Below are 18,339 nucleotides of genomic sequence, written 5' to 3'. Positions count from 1 at the left end.
CCACCACATGGTTGGTCTAAGGAGACACAAACCAAGGCCATTCATTCAAATGAGGAGCACCTCCCCTACTTGCAAAGAGTAAAGTGGCCCAGCCAATTGCATTCGTTTGGCCTATGCCTGGGATAGAAATAGCCATAAAAGAGAAATAGTTGAAAAGCTCACCAGAGTTAAATGCTCGGGAGAATCCTTCCATATTGTGCTCACCACCAATCGCGTTGAGTGTAGAATTCCTCTTAATGGGGGCTTATTTACTGCCGAGGTAGGTAAGCGACGGAAAGCCATTGAGCCAAAAAGTGTTTCTGCATCTAATTAGCAAGGGACCAGTTCAAAACACTAGTCAATGCCACTACAAACGAAAAGGGCATGCCATACATTGCCCAGAGTCCTCTGAAGCATGGCGCAAAGCAGGCGATGTTGTGGCCCAATAACAGGAATTCTAAAGTCAGTGCATTTAAAAACAACTGGACCGGCATCAATCGCGCCAGTGAACCGTGCGTTCATTTAATTTGTCTCCTTGTGTACCCTGGAGGTTAGTCTAGCCATTATGTGTTAACCTATAGGTTGTTGTTCCGCCAGACAGGTATACTGCACTTAATATTGTTTATTTCCTCCCCCCTGTCGGCGAAGTAGGGGATACCCATCCTATGTACTGGAACATTTTCTAGCAGCCATTTGTGATTGGCCTCTTTGTGTACACCACTCAGGTATGCACCACTCCCCAGGTCAGATCTGTTGAGAGTGCTAGCTTTTAGTTCAACATGCTCTATAAATATTCTTCGCCTTTCTCTGCTCTTGCACAATCTGTACCAGCCTGTACTTTTTCAATGTGATATAACTAAGCTTCTCTTACTTCCTTTGCAAACAATTTCACCATGGGGGTGCCTCTGGCTCTTGCCATGTTAGTTCTACCGCTGACATTTGATCTCTTTTAGGAAGCTTCTGGTCTAGCCCTTCTTGGTGTTCCTGGAGTGTGCAGCTTTCTGTAGCAAACACCTCAAAGAGCCTTGCGTGCAATTCCTGTTTTAATGGTGGTCCTAGTTCTAGAGTAGAATAGGCACAGGACAGTGTCATGTTCCGCTTATTTCTTTGTGAGATGTTTCATTGGGTGCACCATGTTAGACTGGTTTCTAAGACAGAGGTCATAGGGTGGTGCTATGCTACACCTCTTTATGGCGGATTGCTAATTTCACTCTGTAATGCCCGTTCAGTTTGTATGTCACGTCTCGTATGAATCTGGAATTCTATTCCTATTTCTGTGGTAGAAGGTATCCGTGGAGGTTGTCCAATTGCTTTGGCTCTGCAACAGCTATCTGGCGAATCTTCAATTTATGCGTTGGAAAGTAATATTAATAACAATTTGTTATTTATATAGCTAGTTTGCCAAAACGCTATACAGTAAAAAAGATTTATATAGAGTTTTCATTACCCAAGCAACTTATACAGGTAGCAGTGAAAGCACCTCACCAGGTTGACGGCATGGGTGATGCAGGGATGGTTGGGCGCTGGAGGGCTGGATGTTGGGGCGGGAAGGACTGGGACATCATGGGAGATCATTGGTGACCGGCTCTCGGACAGCGTTGTCTACTGGTTCCAGCCCTGGGGCTGCCTGTAGAGTTAAAGGAGGACTCTGCTGGCAGACCTTCTTTGCTTGCAGTGACTCGGCAGCACGCTGGAATGTAGCCTTTGAACAGGATGTATTCGAGAGGCAAACTGAATAGGAAAAATGGTCAGACTGGGAACGTACCAGCCATCTAGCCCTGCCTCTGTTGGAGTGATGCGGCAAGCCTGCCAATCCACAAACCCCTATTACTCAGAGAAGCATTGCAATGGAAGCCAAGGGCTGCAAAGGAGTTACTGGAACCACCCTCGTGCAGATTCTAGAACCCGTCCCAATTCACAGCAGTGCTGTTCAGCAACACATGGTTGTCATGCGATATATGTCAACACGCGCTCTTATCCCTCGCGTTTCAGGTCTTGTGGGCAAGGCTGAAGCAGAGTGTATATGTGACATACGATTAATCCGACTCCTTGATCCTCCAGCAAGATGAAAGAGCAGAGCGTAATCCCTAATGGAGAGTCATCAGAAGGCATATACAGGGCTAGCCACCAATACACGGTGTGGTTTACAAAGCCGAGCTTGGACAAGATTTAACCAAAAAGCCAATCCAATCAGGACTTTGCAGAAAATAGGTAGAAGCCAACATGGGCCTTGCTTTACACCGTAAAGTGCTAAGGGTCTATATTGTGGTGAATTAGATAGGACGTCATTGTGAGCCCTGCACAACCAAGACCTAGAGAAAGCCACCACTTGGATATGCATGAGCTAGCAGACGCCCATGGATAAGCTAGGAGGGGGATGCCATTTTCATGTACATGAAATTAAAGAGAGATATGAGAGAGAGACTGAGACTGCACCACTCACCCAAGTACCTCTCTTCCCCGATCCAGCCGCTGCACTGGCAGGCTGCTGGTATTTTAAGATGTTTATCTTCTTGAGGTGTACTGGGTTAATAGTTGAATTTATTTGAAATCTTGTGGTTCAAGCAGACACATAATGGGTAATCCTGCTGTCAGGTGCCTTACTTTGGGAAGATGCTGATGGGCAAGGGGCCACTTGTTGAGTATAAACCAGGACAAATCTAAGATGAAAATACAAGCAGAAATGTACAGGGAGAGAGTGGCAGGGCCATCATGGAGTGGGGTGAGAAATGCTAAGGTGGGCCTGATTGAACTGTAGACCTAGCGTGCATGTTCAAGAAGCAGCAGACCTGCTTAAGTGCTGATTTAATTAGATTGACGTTTGTGGTGTTTTTGATATCACAGAGGGCAGGTAGTGCCAGCGATGGTGGGCAAATAGGGTGGATGGAAAACGAGGTGAACACCAAGGTTGACGGTGGAAGCAGTGGTCTGGCATGAATTGGAGGAGAGCAGATGGGTTTGGACCAGTCCCTGAACAGGAATTTAAAGAGGCAGCAGTTGCCAATGGAAGGCTGGCCAGTGTGGAGACTACGAGTGGTTGTGGTCGATAAGCTGGGATGGTTGTGGAGGGAGCAGGTGGCAAGGCTAATGCCCTACTTGGGGGCATTAAAGAGGGCATCCATCCAAACCTGTTGTGCCCTCTATCTGCTGTGCGAGTTACCAACTAAAAGAATTCTGCAATTGGCCAAACATTGTTCTGTAAATGTGCAACGATGGGTGCAGGTGTTTTTGGCATCACCTCAGTGGTCCCGTTAGTGAGCAGCATTAGTCGTCCTAAGTAGTAATGGGAGGTGTGCGAGTCCAAACACATGATGCACCGGGCTGTCGTTTACAATGTGTTCACGCTTGCAAGGCCCCCCCTACCCCCGTACCATGGAACACTTCAATATGCACAGTGCTCCTGACCAAAATGATCACACCAAGGAAAGCATAATTGACATTATCAAACATAGTTTCCTCCCAAATATTTTTGCAATATTTTCTTCGGTACAATGACTGAAGTCCAGTGTCGGGAGGTCTGGATTCTGCATAGGCGATGGCCGGCATGGAGTAGACTTGTGGCAGTCCATTCTGCCAAGTCGAAGCTCCCTGAGAAATCACCTCATGACACAGAGAAGATTCCTGCTGTACTCCTTCCAGAGTGGTGGCCGTCAGCTGGGCAGCGTATCGACGAGAAGGTTTCTCTCCTCTCTGCTCTCCTATTCACTCCTCACACAGGGGTTTCAAGCGTTGTCTGTCGTTCTGTTCTCTGGGATGGAATCTAGAGAGTCTAATGGATTTGCGGTCTGACGCACGCACAGTACAATGTTACTTTTGATCATTGAGGGCTCCTCGCCCAGCAGAGAAAAGGAGATTGATACAATGGGCCTCATTACGAGTGTGGCGGCTCAGAAATAGGGGTGCCAGTAAGTTTACTTGCACCCCTATTTCCGGGACGCCACACTACAAGTCTGCCTGCAGGGGCCGTCGCGCCCGGCAGGTTACAGAGTTGTCACGGAAGCAACAGTGCCAGCGCTTCCGAGTCCCCATCCTGTGGAGTCCATGGGAATGGGGAATTAAGAAATCTGATGCCTGACTACCTGCGCTGCCAGGTTTTGTAATGTCCTGGGAGTCAGGCGGCGGATTCAGTGTTTGGTAGCTCTGTAACTCTTTATTTCAGGAGCACTACAAATGCAGTGTTGGTCCCCCCCACCCCCATTGTTTGTCTTTTCTGCCTATCTGCTGACCTTATCCTTTCTCAGGTCTATACGCTCGGTTTCTTTGCTGTTTTGTGTATTTAAACAATCGTTTTTGGTTGTGCATAATTTTTTGCTCTTCACACTGCACAAGGCCTTTTGCAGTGAAGGACTAACCTCCCTGAAGATAGCTGGAAAATCACAACCCGAGAACGTTCCAGTCAGTCCTTCCTGGTAAACCTGAACACTTCAAATGGAGACGGCACAGGGACAAGCATTATACTATGAAATATGTATGCATGTATGTCTGAGATCAGAACAGAGCCACCAATGGTTCAGAACGATCTTTAAGATCCCGAAGCTAGATCCACACTCAATAAATACTAGAATTAAAAAAATTAAAACGGCCCTAAAAATTAAGACCGCCCTAGCCAGCCAATTGGGACAAAGCTCCCCACTCATCTACTAAGGGACCTGACCTTATACCTCGCTCCCTTGCTAGTACACCTGGGGCTGCCCACTGCCACAGGTCCACCCCTACTGGACTAAGAATGCCTAAAGACAAGACTGCATTAAGAAGCACTCCTTTGGATATTTCTAGAAATAAGAGTACTGAGGGGCGGAATGTCAGTACTGATGGGTCCCCAGGGGTGGCATCTGAGCACCCCGTAGCAACCACAAGTGTTCATACAGCCCTTTTTAAAACTTTGAAATAAGTGTGGCGGGTCAGAAGAATGACTCACTCTTTGAGTACATATCAGAATGGTGTTTATCAAAGAATAAGGCCCAACTTTTCCTACACTATGGCTGTTCCCTACCAAGCAAACTAACTAAGCTTGTCGGTGGTCTGTGAATGTCCAAGAACATTCGCTCCACAGTCCAAATTAACTCTAACTGACCCTACGACTATCCTTTCTCCTGGGTTTTGCTTCATGCTGACATCTTCTTGGTTCTTCTTAATACGTGATCTTTTAAATAGTTGCTTCTTTAATCTGTTCATTTGTATCATTCTGGTTCTTGGTAGCCTTTTCTTTCTTGAACGCGGGTCTCTTTTTGACATTGCACTTGCATCTTGCTCCTTCTTAACGGTTTCTGTGGGATTGGTTCTCTCTCCATTTATACTCAAGGTAATTCTCCCAGGTCCGAGGGTAATGATAGCTAGCCTTTACTCTCTTACATTGCTGTTCTTATAAGATTCTTTCTCTTTGTAGTCTGTATCTTTAGACATAAGAATCTGCTTACCTTTCTCGCCAGGCGTTTCACATGGGCTTATCGTCTCTCTCGTAATCTTTAGGATTCTCAGGTTTATCTCACTCGCCTCATTTACTTCTCTGGCTTCCCAAGTTATATTTTCATTAACTTGTGTGAGAAACCTGAATGTGTCTCACCCGCTAGTTCATGGGGGATCTGTCATTCAGATGTCCTAGACACAGCCATCGCTTTTGGATCCAGTTCCTAGGTGTGGACCCGTGCGGGAGGATCACCTGGGGGAGGAGTCTTGTGGGAGTGGGACACTGGATGGCACTGGATGGCGAGACGCAGTATCCCCTTTCCGATAACACCTTTACCCCTCCCCCCCTTCTTCACGATACAAACGCTTTCTCACAGACAGCACGCTATGTGAGAAAACAGACTAACACCCATGTCGTATACATGACCTGTCCCAATATGGTCAGGCAGGGTCAGTCAATTACTGACCATCACACACCCCTGACTTCATTACACTTCTCTACACGGATAAATGGCGGAGCACAATGGCACACTCGGGAGTGGGGGGTGGGTGTGCGGGGGGGGGCAAAGCACACGAGGAAGCTGCAGTTCTAAGATGGCAGCTTAACACGAGGAGAAAGATGGCAAAACAGAAGGGAATTGCAAGGAGGGAAGGGCCCTTGGCCTTTATGACAAGGAACCATTACCTTCACGAGAATAGAATAGAAAGCGTAAGACCAGGAAACAAGGCTGAAGAATCCTACATTGTGTGTCGGAGGCACCCGGGGCTCTTCCGCGTCAATAGTGAAGGTGGTGAGAATAGCTGGCTGCTGTGGTACTGTCCTTGGTTCCTACAGCAAAGCAGCACCAGTGAAGTCAGCACAGCTAGTGAGTTGGGAAGACTGATACCAAACCGGTCTGTGTTGCAGCCAAGGTTGCAAGCAGCAACATTGTATGGTGAATGCTGAAGTGAATAGTGTATGAAACGCATGTGATAACCAACACAGGTAAAAAGTGAACAGATGTGTGATTGAACTTTGAAACTGAGACACGATGCCCTTGACAGAGTGGTCCGGCACAATGTGGGTGCTCATTCGAAAGTCTCTGTAGGGGGTCCAACTGAGAATTAAGAAAGGTGAAAGATAGGCAAAAAAGACTGATACATCAAAGTGGTCCTGCGACGGGTCAAGCAAAATCCTTTGCACAATCGCAAGTCTTCGATGTTGATACTACCAAGCAAGTTGATGACAAAATAGTCGGTCTGAGCCCGGCGGAGGGAGACTGATTGAAATTACACAGTAGAGAACATTGGTCTGAGCCCTAAGGAAGGAGATCCATTGCAAGTTTGTGTTAGTGATTTAAAGTCAGTTGGAGCCCGGCGGAAGGAGACTGATTGAACATTGTCTTGAAAGAGATTTGAGCCAGGCAAAGAGGGTGAACAGAAAGTCACACGAGAAATCAAGAATATTGAATTGAAGTGGATGTGAGCCAGGCAGAGAGGAATCCGGGGTGCACAGGAATACACCTGAAAAGTTGAACATTGTGTCGAAAGGGGATCTGAGCCCGGCTGTGGGGGATCTGAGGTGACTAGTGAATCACCCGAGAAATTGAGTATGTGTGAAAACCTAAGAGGGAAGGAACTTATTGTTTGTTGCATCAGGATGATGCTAATGTTTGAACTGCACCCTTGTGCTATTGAAGCCAGAGACTGTGCTAAACTCGAGTGTATCGCCTTGTCCCCTGCTGAAAACGTGGGGAAGGGAGGCTAACGACCTGAACACCCGGACATATCATTTCTTGAACACTTTATTGTTTCACTCACTATTTGTATTTAGAAGTAAGGATTGGCAATAGGTTTATTAATATAGGCCTGTTTATTTTAACAAGACACCACTAGGACTGCATTGTTATTTGATGGTCGTAGCTTGCTCCCATCTGTATATTTAAGATTAGATGGGCGTTTTCCAAACCCTTTTTGAAGTTTCAATAAACACCATTGAACTGTGGTCACTTGCCTGTCTTACTGTTGATACCATGCCTTCCTTACACTTGCCTAACGAGTATGATCTTTTGTTTCCCAAATGATATTTTCATTAACTTGACTGTTTCGAGTATGATCTGTTGCTTCCCAAGTTATACTTTCATTAACAACTGGAACGAATATGAATGGTCCCATAATGGTCTCTCCGTTGCCTCCCAGATCACCTGTTTTCCCCCTTAGCTGTTCTTCGCAGGGATAATGTCCCTAAGGTGTCTGTGTTCGGCGTTAGCTGTGCTCTGTCTGCACAGTTCCTTGGCCTCCTTTAATGTCCCATCCTCCATACTCTCCTCGACGGGTCTCTGATTCGTCAGATATCTGATGTTCTGCGGTGGTTTTGGTGTCTTTTCTGGGACCGCAGGTCCACCACGGGATATCGTTTGTGTTCGTTTTTGTTCTCTCTCGCTTTCTCTGTTTTCCCCTTTCTCTCTTTTCTTCTCTCATCTTTCTCTCGTTCTTTCTCTCGTTCTTTCTCTCTTTCACTCTTTCCAACACATCCAGCATTCTCATGGGTTTCCAGGTGCACACAATTCTAAACTACATGGAGAGACCCCCAAACCTATTTTAAGAGAAAAACAGAAATGGAGACTACAGTGTTTTCTACTTTAGGAGAACGAACGAACCTGTGTTGTAACAGTTATTTAAGGTTGGAGTTCTTTTGATTCAGCAGTGTCAGCTAGGTTTATAAAATATTTTCTGCTTTTTAATAAATGGCCAACTTCTGTGAAAAATGAAAGAGTACTTTGTATGGGGGTTAAACACTTTTAATGTTAAAAACGATAACTATCAAAGTTTCTAATACCATTTATTTCTGAAAGAAATCTCCCCTTTCACCATGAAATAAAATGATGCAAAAATGCGACTGCATCCAACCCACAGCAGTGGTGTACATTTTCCATGAGGAATCATGCTTTGCACTGTTGAGTAGAAAAGAGGGACTGTGACATATTGCTTCACCTGTGGAACATCTGTCAATTCTGTAAGAGTGTAGAAGTAGGAGACCGACACACATGTCACCTGTCTGATCCTAGTTCTAAGAGGGGGTTCCCTGCCTCAACTAATAGTAAGGAAATTGTCAGGATGTCAGTCTAAAGCATAGTCTGCCGCCCGGTGTCAAATTCCATCCCTTACACTATAAACTTAACTAAGAAAGAGGGGTGGTCTTCTTGGCTCAGAAGATGGATCCCTTCTTGTGAACCACAATCCAAATTTCAGTTCTGAGTGAAACAAACCAAATTGATCTTCTCCATAATGCAAATAAGTCTCAAAAAGGTTCTTCGAGTATATTCCAGCAAAACACACGTGTTTAATCTTCACAGTGCTGGGGGAATGACTCCATCCTCCTGACCTTTCTTTGGTTTCTCAATGGACAAGTGTCTTTTGTCTCCTGGCTTTTAACAGATGTTTCCCAATGCCAAGAGGGCACTTCCCTCCTCTTGGTTCTTGCCACAATGTTCACCAGGACCAAGGGATATAGCTCCCTTCACTATGTCTTTCTCAAAGCTCCTCAGGATGCCAAGAGAAGGACTTCCTTGTTGTGGCTGGTTCAAAAATGTTCATAAGACCAACGGGTATATCTGCATTCCCCTGGCCTTTCTCTTGCTCTTCAGGTTGCCAAGCAAATAACTTTCTTCTCGTAACTTGTTTGCCAGTGTTCATAAGACCAAGGGGTATGTCTCCCCTCCCCTGGCCTTTCTCAAGCTCTCCAGTGTTCACCATGTTCAGTCTACCTGGTTCACTGCCCTGCCAGGTACTGTGACTATGATGATGATCCTGGAGGCAATTTGCCATTTACTCTGGGTCGCAGACCCTCGTCAGTTTCACTTGTTCCTCAGGAGTCACACATGGTTCAATATCCTTCCAGACATAGCAGCCTGTCGGGTCCCAGACCCTCCTTATTAGTTTCTTTCTTCGTTGCGGGTTCAGACCCCTTTTTGTATTGGTGCCCTTCTCTCATTCGGATCCCAGACCCATTTGACACAGGCTTCTCTCTCCCTCTCTCTCTCGGGTCCCAGGCCCTTTTTGTAATTGTATTGAAACTTTGAGGAACGTTCTGATGATATCAAATGCTTGTACCTGCGCGACCCGATTTGGTAGCTGTTTGGAATCCTTGAAATTATATGTTTTGTTGTGTAATCTTGTTTTTGTCGCATGGATGTAGGTCACTACGGAGACAATGAATCCCTCTACTCCGTACATAAAACACGAAACAAATTGGGATGTGTAGGTTCTTACCCTTTTACAGGTTAAGAACCTACACATGATACAAATACATTTTTTATACCAAAGCTGGCACATTCATATTGCACAATAATAAAAATAGATTAGGGGGGTCACAGCCCAGTCTCTGTATCCTCCCACTCCACCTCCATCCCTCCACCCACTGCTCCCGTGTGCTTTCACACACTCACATTTGGCTCATTGCAATGCACGAGGTGAAATGTATGGATAAGCAACACAAGGTATGTGGTTATGCACAAGGGAGTTACACTTACTTGATACACAGATATGGAATCTATATACTTGTTCAAACGTGTTTTTTAAATGTTTTTTATATATTTTTCTTTATTTTGTAAAACTTTATCAGCCCGGATTTGAAAAAGGCAATGTCTATAAACCGAAACACGGGTCATCCAAGAAGGGCTGAAAACCCATAAAAAATAAAAATTCTATGAACATCTATTGATTTGGAATTTTATTTATCAGTAAACGGATACATCATAACAAGGAAACAAATTATCTTGGCGCAAAATAAAGTGTAAGCACACCCCAATTTGTTTCCTTTTTGAAATTGCCCATTTGGCAAACCACCTGGTCTCCCCACCCTCTTCTGGGTGCTTACCTGTGTGTCGTGGATGTGTACGGGCTTCGATTCCCCTCTCGGGCATCTCCTGTTCCTTCGAGGGATTGCAGCAGTTCTGAAACAGCTCTCTGTGGCCTCCGATCCTCCACCGATCATTCAAGGAACTGCAGTGGTTCCCAGAGGTCTCCTGACCTCCGATCGTTCCAGGGACTGCAGCAGCTCCCTGCTGCTAGACTGCGCAGCCCAGGTGGTTCGTACACTCCAGCCTTTTCATTTCGGCTGGGTGCTCCTCCTCCTGTCTCCCGCTCCAGCCTTTCCACAATGGACCTTCTGGTGATGTAACTGCAGGTGGGTATCTTTTTCTCATCCCCTGCTGTTCCTTCCTTCGTACAAGGATCACATTTCCCAGTTCCTCCAGGGAGGGCTTCCCTGATTTGGTAATTCCCTGTTCTGTTTTAATGGTAGCTCGGCATATAGGAATCCTATGAGGACTAGACCATTCAGTAGAGGTGTTCTTTATGCTTCTGCACTTCTTCGTCATCCCAGTACTGATGATGACACCCCTCCAGTAAGACAGTTGGTCTCTTCCTCAACTCAGTCCATAAGGGATATAGGTTCCTTGAAGAGTTCACTCTTCCTCGTCTCAGTACTTCCTACCTGGTAGGTATGGCCATGGTAAATGGGTACACTAGGTAAGGTACTGGTGGGAGGTGGGTAAGTAGGAAGCTGTGTCAGGTGGGCTATGGGGATACTGCGTTTCCCCAGGTCGTCACTAATCCCATAGGGGTCTCCCCTCCCCATGAGATCCACCCACCGAGTACCACTCCCAGGGACTATCGGGAAGCAGCCTCACCTCTGGCCTCATGGGAAGGGGCTCCCCATAGGGGAGAAGTGATGACATCCGTGGATTCGGCACAATTCTTAGCTATGTACACTGTTTCGCTTTACGATTTGTGTGTGGTAGAGATGGATGGTGGGCTAGTTGTTGCATCAACCTGTGTTAATAATTGCCTCTCTGAAAGCAGTTCATTATTCCTGCGATGGTTTAGAATTTTGAAAGGATATGCCTCCTTTTCATGTAGTGTTTATTTTGCTAGCATGTCTGATTATAACATTACTATTTCATGGTGGTTATAGCAGGTTATGTTGACTCAAGCCATATCTTGTTATTATTGCTTATGCCTAATTGCTGTCTTCTGTGTCTGTGACCCTCTCCAGCTTATCACTGCAAGTGTGTGGATCCCTGGCTCACCCAGACCAAAAAGACCTGTCCCGTATGCAAGCAGAGGGTGGTGCGCGCAGCTGAGGACTCTGACTCGGATGAAGAGGGCCAAAGGGGCGCTGATGATGAAGATGACGAGGACGAGAGAGATTCAGAGCGTACCCCACTTCTTAGGCCATCCTCATCTACAGGGACACAATCCTTCGGCAGCATGGCAGAGTCCATGGCTCATCCCGACGGGCAAGAGGAAGAGTCTTCTGAGGAAGAGGAAGATCAGCACGACAACCATTCCACAGGATCAGAAAAGCAGGGGGAGGTGCTCCTCCCCGAGCCAGTGCCCGTCCATGGCTCAATCAATGTGTAACCCAACCCCAAAAAACCCCTTCATCTTGGGCGCCTCACTAATGACACATCTGGCTTTATTACCTGTGTTAAATGCAGACTGTGTGACCACTAAACACATTACTGGGGTAGCCCTTCGCAACGGAACTTGGGAAAAACTGAACGAGGAAGTACACTGAATATCTGCTAGAATATGATGGTGTAAGAGCGGGCGGGCAGGGGGTGTTGGACAGCCTCTTTATTTGGGGACGAGACTATTGAAAAGGTAAGTAGCCATCTTACTGTTGACTTTGGTTATGCAGGGCACGAGGTAGAATTCCAGTATTACTTTCAATTATTAAGTCATGGACAAAGATGGTTCTCCTTCCGTAACCAAGGTAACCTGTGGAGTAGGAGGCAGCTTCCTTCTACCATGGCCATGTGTGCCCATATTGGTGGCGGCAGCTGTCGTGGCCAAGCATGCTTGTGGAAGAGGTTGCATCCTCGGTGGCAAATCAAGCATTCTTGAGCAGGTGGCAACTCTTTGGTAGTTGTCAAGAATATTCAAGGCAGACGGCTTCCTTTGTTCTTGGCCAAGCATGCTTATAATGATGGAGATAACAGCGCCTTTGGTCATGGCAAGGGTCACGTTATATATCCAGTCGCTGTCCGTTTGGTTGCGTAAATGTGAGAAACAATTTAAAAACCGTTTCCTCCTTCTGGGAGGGGGTGTCTTCTGGGGTGATGTTTTAGCCTGTTGGGGCTGCAGAACCCATTGCCAAGGGTTATTTATATCTCTTTGCGTTATTTTCTACCACTAGTAGTACTAGATCAATGTCCGCAGGAAGTGGTGTTGATCACCTAAAGTTACAATTTATTATGGCGAATTAAAAACGCCCGACCCCTCCTTTGACCAGGTGTAGCACGTTACCTTCACAAATTAAACAGACGTATAGGTATTACATTGGCATCTACTCCAGAAGTAAGATTCTGCACCCAGGGGCAGGCAGTGTTGCAGCCTAAGAGAATGTCCTTTTTCTTAGGGTTAAGTACTCCAGGACAAGACTAGTATTTCTAAGCCTCAGTGAAGACCCTTGGCCAATATTCCAAATCCAGGGGGTGCAGGGTAAGAACCTGATATACAAATCTCTGGTTAGCAGTAGTTGGGAGCCCCTGAAAGTCTTCAAAGGCACTACGCAGTTAACAGATGTTTCCCCTTGTCGCCCTTCGTTCATCATCCACATCCTCTGAAAGGCAATGCTTTTCCGCGACTTGGCCCACAAGTGAGCCAGAGATGCACGAGAGAGTATGGTCCTTCTTTGCACCTGGCCAGATCTGTATATATGTGATGTTATGATCCTTTGAGAGCACACCAATCTTATAGCATCCAGGCTTTTGCTGCAGTGTTAAAGGCAAACTCCCGCCGCAGAGAGTATCTAAGCAACAGTGAGCAACCTTAGCTGTAAAGGCGGATTGTTAAGGGGGTATTGTCAAGACAAAGGCACTCCTCAGAGATTCTGTAGGTAGCCGTTAACGTACTCTGTCGCAAAGACTGCCAGTGTAGGGCTAAGGGCAACAGGCCAAGTCACTCCTCCGGTAGTGGTTAAATGGCTGTGAAAAGCCCCTAATCGGTGAGGTGCCTACCTGTGCAATGTAGAGGCACCTGCGCCGACTCTCTATCGGAGGATATTTTGTGTGAAAACTGGGAAAATGACAAACAAATAGTGGCTTTGGTAGTAGACTAATTGGTCTAAAAGTCGCAGGATTTGGCTGAATGATTATTTACAATGTGTACAGACAACAGCTTCAGTACATTTACGGCTGCCTTGCGCATAGCCATTCCCACCCACAGTGAGAATTGATAATCTCACACATGGAAACAGAAACACTTTGAATTCCATGCGAGTTATGCATTTTCTTCCTGTGAGCGACGGAAAAAGGTGGTCCCTAGTCTTCAGGAAGCCTTTTGCCGACTGGCGAGGAATGAGTCTGGGGTAACCCAAATATTTCAAAGCCAGCCTTTACTCCCCCAGATCCTCAGTGCTGAAGATTCGACGGATGGCAAAGCCCAAGCTCTCACAGTGCTGCATTTTGTCCCTTATCGCATGGCTGGGTTGGCGGGATCCTTGTGCTACAAGGCGGCCTGCTTTGAGGCTTGGCCTTGTAGTATTTCAGTGGCCCCCTAAATTTGGGGAACATCTGTTCCGATTGATGGTGAATATTTGAGAGCCTCCTTTATGTATGTAAAATAACTTGTGTCATCGCCACCAGTGCTGTTAAAGAGTGTCTTTGAACGCATTATCAGTTCTTTGGTGAACCCTTGCATGTGTGTTGGCTTTTTAAAAATGTTTTTATTACTTCGCCCTTAACCCTCACACAAAACATTGCAGCGTCATAGAATCAAAACCTTTATATTTAACTAAACCATGCGTAGGAAGTGTAAAAATGATTTAGGGTGTATGATGACCTCTTGGGGATCTTTGTTCAATGGTGGTGATCACACAATTGTGTAATTAATGTACAGATAACGAGTAGGTTTATTTTCGAACTTGTCGTGTATTAGGGAAGATTGGAGGTAGCACTAATTCAACCCTCGAGGGCAGAGAGTGCGCGGTCAAATCCCTCGACATAATGTTTGCACATGTTCTGTGGACTTCACCATCCTTATCCTTTCCCCTTTTTATTCCCTCCTATGGGTTTATACTCCTCCCTTCACTGTCCCCCACCCACAAGACCTTTCCCAGGACTAGCCGTTTCCCTCTGAGTCACCTGGCTTCCTAGTGCATCAACCTTCTGCTGGAAAACACCGTTCATCGGCTTCTTTTAGAGACTCCCCATTTCCCCCTGTAACCTCGCGCCATGCATGCCCATCAAGTATTCAGGAATGCCCTAAATGTCACCTGTGCTCCTTTGTCTGTTTCGGAGCGTTTGGGTATCATGAGGATGCCAGTAACCATGAGAAGTAATGACAAACCCTCTGACGTGGCCGGTTGCCAAGCCATGCTCTCCTTCCCGCCCTCTTACACTCCCATTTCACAACATCCTTTTCAATCGCTGTCCAAGAAGTGGGCCGCGGACCTTTGGACAGGGCATGTTGTAGTTTTGCCCATTTACGTTGGATGGTAAGGTGGGATTACTTTGCAGTCTCCAGATGCAGCCAATTTTAGGCGACTCGCTGGATTTTGCTTTGAGTTGTATGGCTTGTAACCTTTTGGAAGAAAGGGGGGCAAAAATGGGACAGTTGAGTTATGTTCTCTAAAGAAATACGTTTGCAACTCCCTTGTTGGAGAATGTAAGCCATCGGCTGCAAAGTATTATGCTTAAGCCAGTAAGACCTCCTGCAGCCAATGGATGGGGTCATGGGGTGATGGGTGGATGGTGTAGCTATGGGCAATGGAAACATTTCCCAGGGTTTGGGAACGGTCTCCAGCGGAGAATGCTTGGCACTAGGCATACCCAGTGTAGTTTGGAATATTTGGAACATATTTGTAAGAATGTACCATTCTAGCACATATTATAGGAGAGCCAGAGGGAAGTCTCACATCCCTGCAGAGAAGGGGAGATCTGCAGTACAGTCTGATACCGACCTCGCTATGGATAAGGCTATGATAGATTATGCATTACACGTTAGATTGGTCTCATACTCTGGGTTCGAATGACCTGAACATTTTTTATGGAATAGGGCTCCACCTGTTCGTGTCGGTCGCTTTGAATATTCACAGGGATAAAAGGCATTTTCCTTTCAGAAAATGGTCATTTTTTTACTGTCCTTTCTTAAGGTGTCATTGCAGCAGAGTGTCTGACCCATATAGGTCCTGCTGAAACTGTGGGTTTGGCAAGGTTTCAAGGATTGGTGAGCAGTCCCCTATGATGTTCCCTCATATCACAATCCCAGATCCATGCACCTTTGGCGTCCGCCTTGTGTTTGCCAACATTCAGCTTCTGTAGAGAGGCTCTCCAAAGGACATGGGCGTTGACTTGGCGGTTTCGGCCTCCTAATTCCTTGCAGAAGTACTGACCTTGCACATAAACACCTAAAAATAGAAATGACTTTAGATCGAGTTGCTCGAGTGCTATATGGCTCGGCTATGGGACTACCTAGATATGTCTTGAGGGTAATGACGTGGAAAGCCTTTGGCCATAGGTTTCTGTCGTCTTTCTCTGGAGGTAGCTTAGACTATACAGGTCATCGCTAGAGTGGCTTCCACGATGCACCTCTCCGAAATAGTGCGCCTCTCTAAGGATGGCCATTAGTGAGGCTTTTTCTGCCCTCCACCAACATTAGACCTCCTGCTGTTTGATCTCATCCAAGGCCCACAGCAATAGAAGTAGTTAGTTGGAAGCCTTTGCCGATTCCCTGGCTGGGAGCTAGAGCAAGCAAATAGTGACAGAGGTTTTCTTCCAAGTGGATGTTGATACTGTAAACTTGCAATTCAGCCCACCTCTCTCTTTCTCAATCGAAGTGTTCTTTTCCTGTGTGTACTAGTCGTAGCCCGAACATGTTATGCCATAACTGGAAGTCCAGAAAGTCCTCTTATGCACTTTGCACTCAATCTGTTAAGACTGCACATGTGGAGCTGCTTCTCCTCTCTGTATTATAGCTTGCACAATAATCTGTACACATCACTCATCCACTGTCCATGTACACTGTGTGTTGTATTTGCTTGATTTATTTTTCTCCGATGTATAGCTTTTATAAATTGCATTTCTCAAATAACAAAATGGTTAATCAGCTGCTTGTCCTGGTATTTGTATGGAATCCTCTTGTGAAGCCAAGGTCTTTTGTGGGGTGGGGCAAAATGATGGTGTTAAAATGCTGGGGTTCCGGGGGAACTGTGGAGGCGCATGTTGAAAGACTGGCAGAGGATGCTGTTTGCCGAGCTCTTCATGGGTTGGTTGTTGGACAGGAGCTGTGCACTTGCAAATGGGTGATGGTTGCCTTCTGAGAATGAAAGAGGCTTGATGTGTGAACATCAAATCTCTTCCACTTTCTGATTAGAGGCTAAAGGGCCGCTCTCCCTCCAGAGTCTTGAGACCAAGCTGAGGGTGCCACCTGTTCGTGTCGGTGGCTTTGAATATTGGCAGGGTTAAAAGGTCTTTTCCTTTCAGAAAATGGGCATGTTGGCTGTATACTGTTTCGTGCATTAGCACCTGTGCCATCTTGGTGGTACTCTGCGTATCGCCCCAGGTAAGCATGGAAGGCTTGTTGACTTCTGTGACTTCACCGCCCTCTATAGAAGGGGTATGAATCCATTAACCCTCCCAGTGATTCCTCATCTCCTGCCAGGCCCCTTGTTTTTGGGTGACGCGGGGGGGGGGGGGGAACCTCTGGTGGCGAGCCTAGGTGCGTAATAGGAAAGGCAAAAGGTGAGCCCTGCATCTTGGCTCGCCTGCACACGCATTTCCTCAAGGAGGGGCATTTCTCTCGTTTTTTCATCCAAGTTATTTATGTTGTTTGTAACCAAATTCTTTCAAAGCTGTTTTTCGTGTGTGCCCTTCAGTTACTGTTCCGCTTGTGCACCAACAAGTTGGCTTTGTTATGGCATCTCTTTTTAAGAATAGTGCACAGAGACCTTCATTATATGGTAAAAAGCCAAGTGAGGGGGAAGGAGCAATGAGTGTGAAAGCCAGGGCTGGCATGCAAGGAATGAAGTGCTGTGCTCACCTTATCCGACACCTACACATCTACACAACAGAGCAGACATCCTGGATACTGGGCAGTAGAAATCTTGCACTGCTTAAAAAATGCTCACATGTAGAAAAAGTGTTTATGCTACAGTTTGAATGTTTGACCGTGCAAAATGTATACATTTTATTTATTATTTGCTTGTTAGGCGCTTATACAGGAAGTAAATACTGTTTCAAAGTGCCCACGGGGAAACGGGGAGGGGACAAGGGGATGTAAAAATGATAAAAATACATAAACATATTAATATATTCAAAAGGGTAGGGGGAGACGACCCTACTATGCCTTGTGAGTGTTCAGAACATGCAAGTGCAAAAGAGAGAGGGAATGGGATAGGGATAGGTGCTGTGGTGCTCATAAGTGAGCCACAAATGAAGTGCATTGTAAGGTAAGTGCAAACCTCCAGGGTGGAGGGTGAGCCGAGGCAAGTGCGGAGGATAGACGGATGCTGGAGGGGGGGGGGGGGTTCGGTGTGGGAGGTCAGGACCCCGGGGATGCATAAGAGCCCTGAACACCAAACATGCAACTGTGAGATTAGCGGAGGAGAGTGGGGGCGGGAAGGTATAGAGGAATGTCCTGAGGAGCTCCCGGAATGTAAGAAAGTCCTTATCAAAACTAAGGGGAGGCTGGTCCAAAGAAGGGACCCAGCTTAGGTAAGAGATTTTGGGCTACATTGACCCACTGAACAGAATTTCTCCAAAACCAAGCTGCGCTTCAGCAAAAACAGCTAAATGGCTGCGCTGGCTCCAGTGAGCACCATTTCACCAGAACTGCGTTTTGCAGCAACAAAAAGATGGCTGCACTGTCTGGCCAAGCACACATTGGGCAGGGTGGAACAAAGGGTCACACTCAGGGAGCGTGCCAGTGTGTTCTTATATATGCAAAGGAAATGGAGTGAAAAAGCAG

General features: G+C 46.4%; 1 protein-coding gene across 1 annotated transcript in view; it reads left to right on the top strand.

Annotated features, from left to right (window-relative positions):
• The window catches only part of RNF167 (ring finger protein 167), a 548,009-nt gene extending 531,530 nt beyond the window's left edge, over positions 1-16,479 (top strand). The window contains exon 10 of the mRNA XM_069643794.1: positions 11,423-16,479. Within this exon, the coding sequence (XP_069499895.1) occupies positions 11,423-11,790 (368 nt within the window). The 3' untranslated portion in view covers positions 11,791-16,479. The remainder of the gene's footprint in view (positions 1-11,422) is intronic.
• Positions 16,480-18,339: the final 1,860 nt, after the last annotated feature.

This window comes from Ambystoma mexicanum, chromosome 1p (assembly GCF_040938575.1).
Source record: "Ambystoma mexicanum isolate Mex_15411 chromosome 1p, UKY_AmexF1_1, whole genome shotgun sequence".
In the NCBI taxonomy this organism is placed as follows: Eukaryota; Metazoa; Chordata; class Amphibia; order Caudata; family Ambystomatidae; genus Ambystoma; species Ambystoma mexicanum.
The sequence above is the reverse complement of the archived record's forward strand: the minus strand, read 5'-3'. Positions and strand labels throughout refer to the sequence as shown.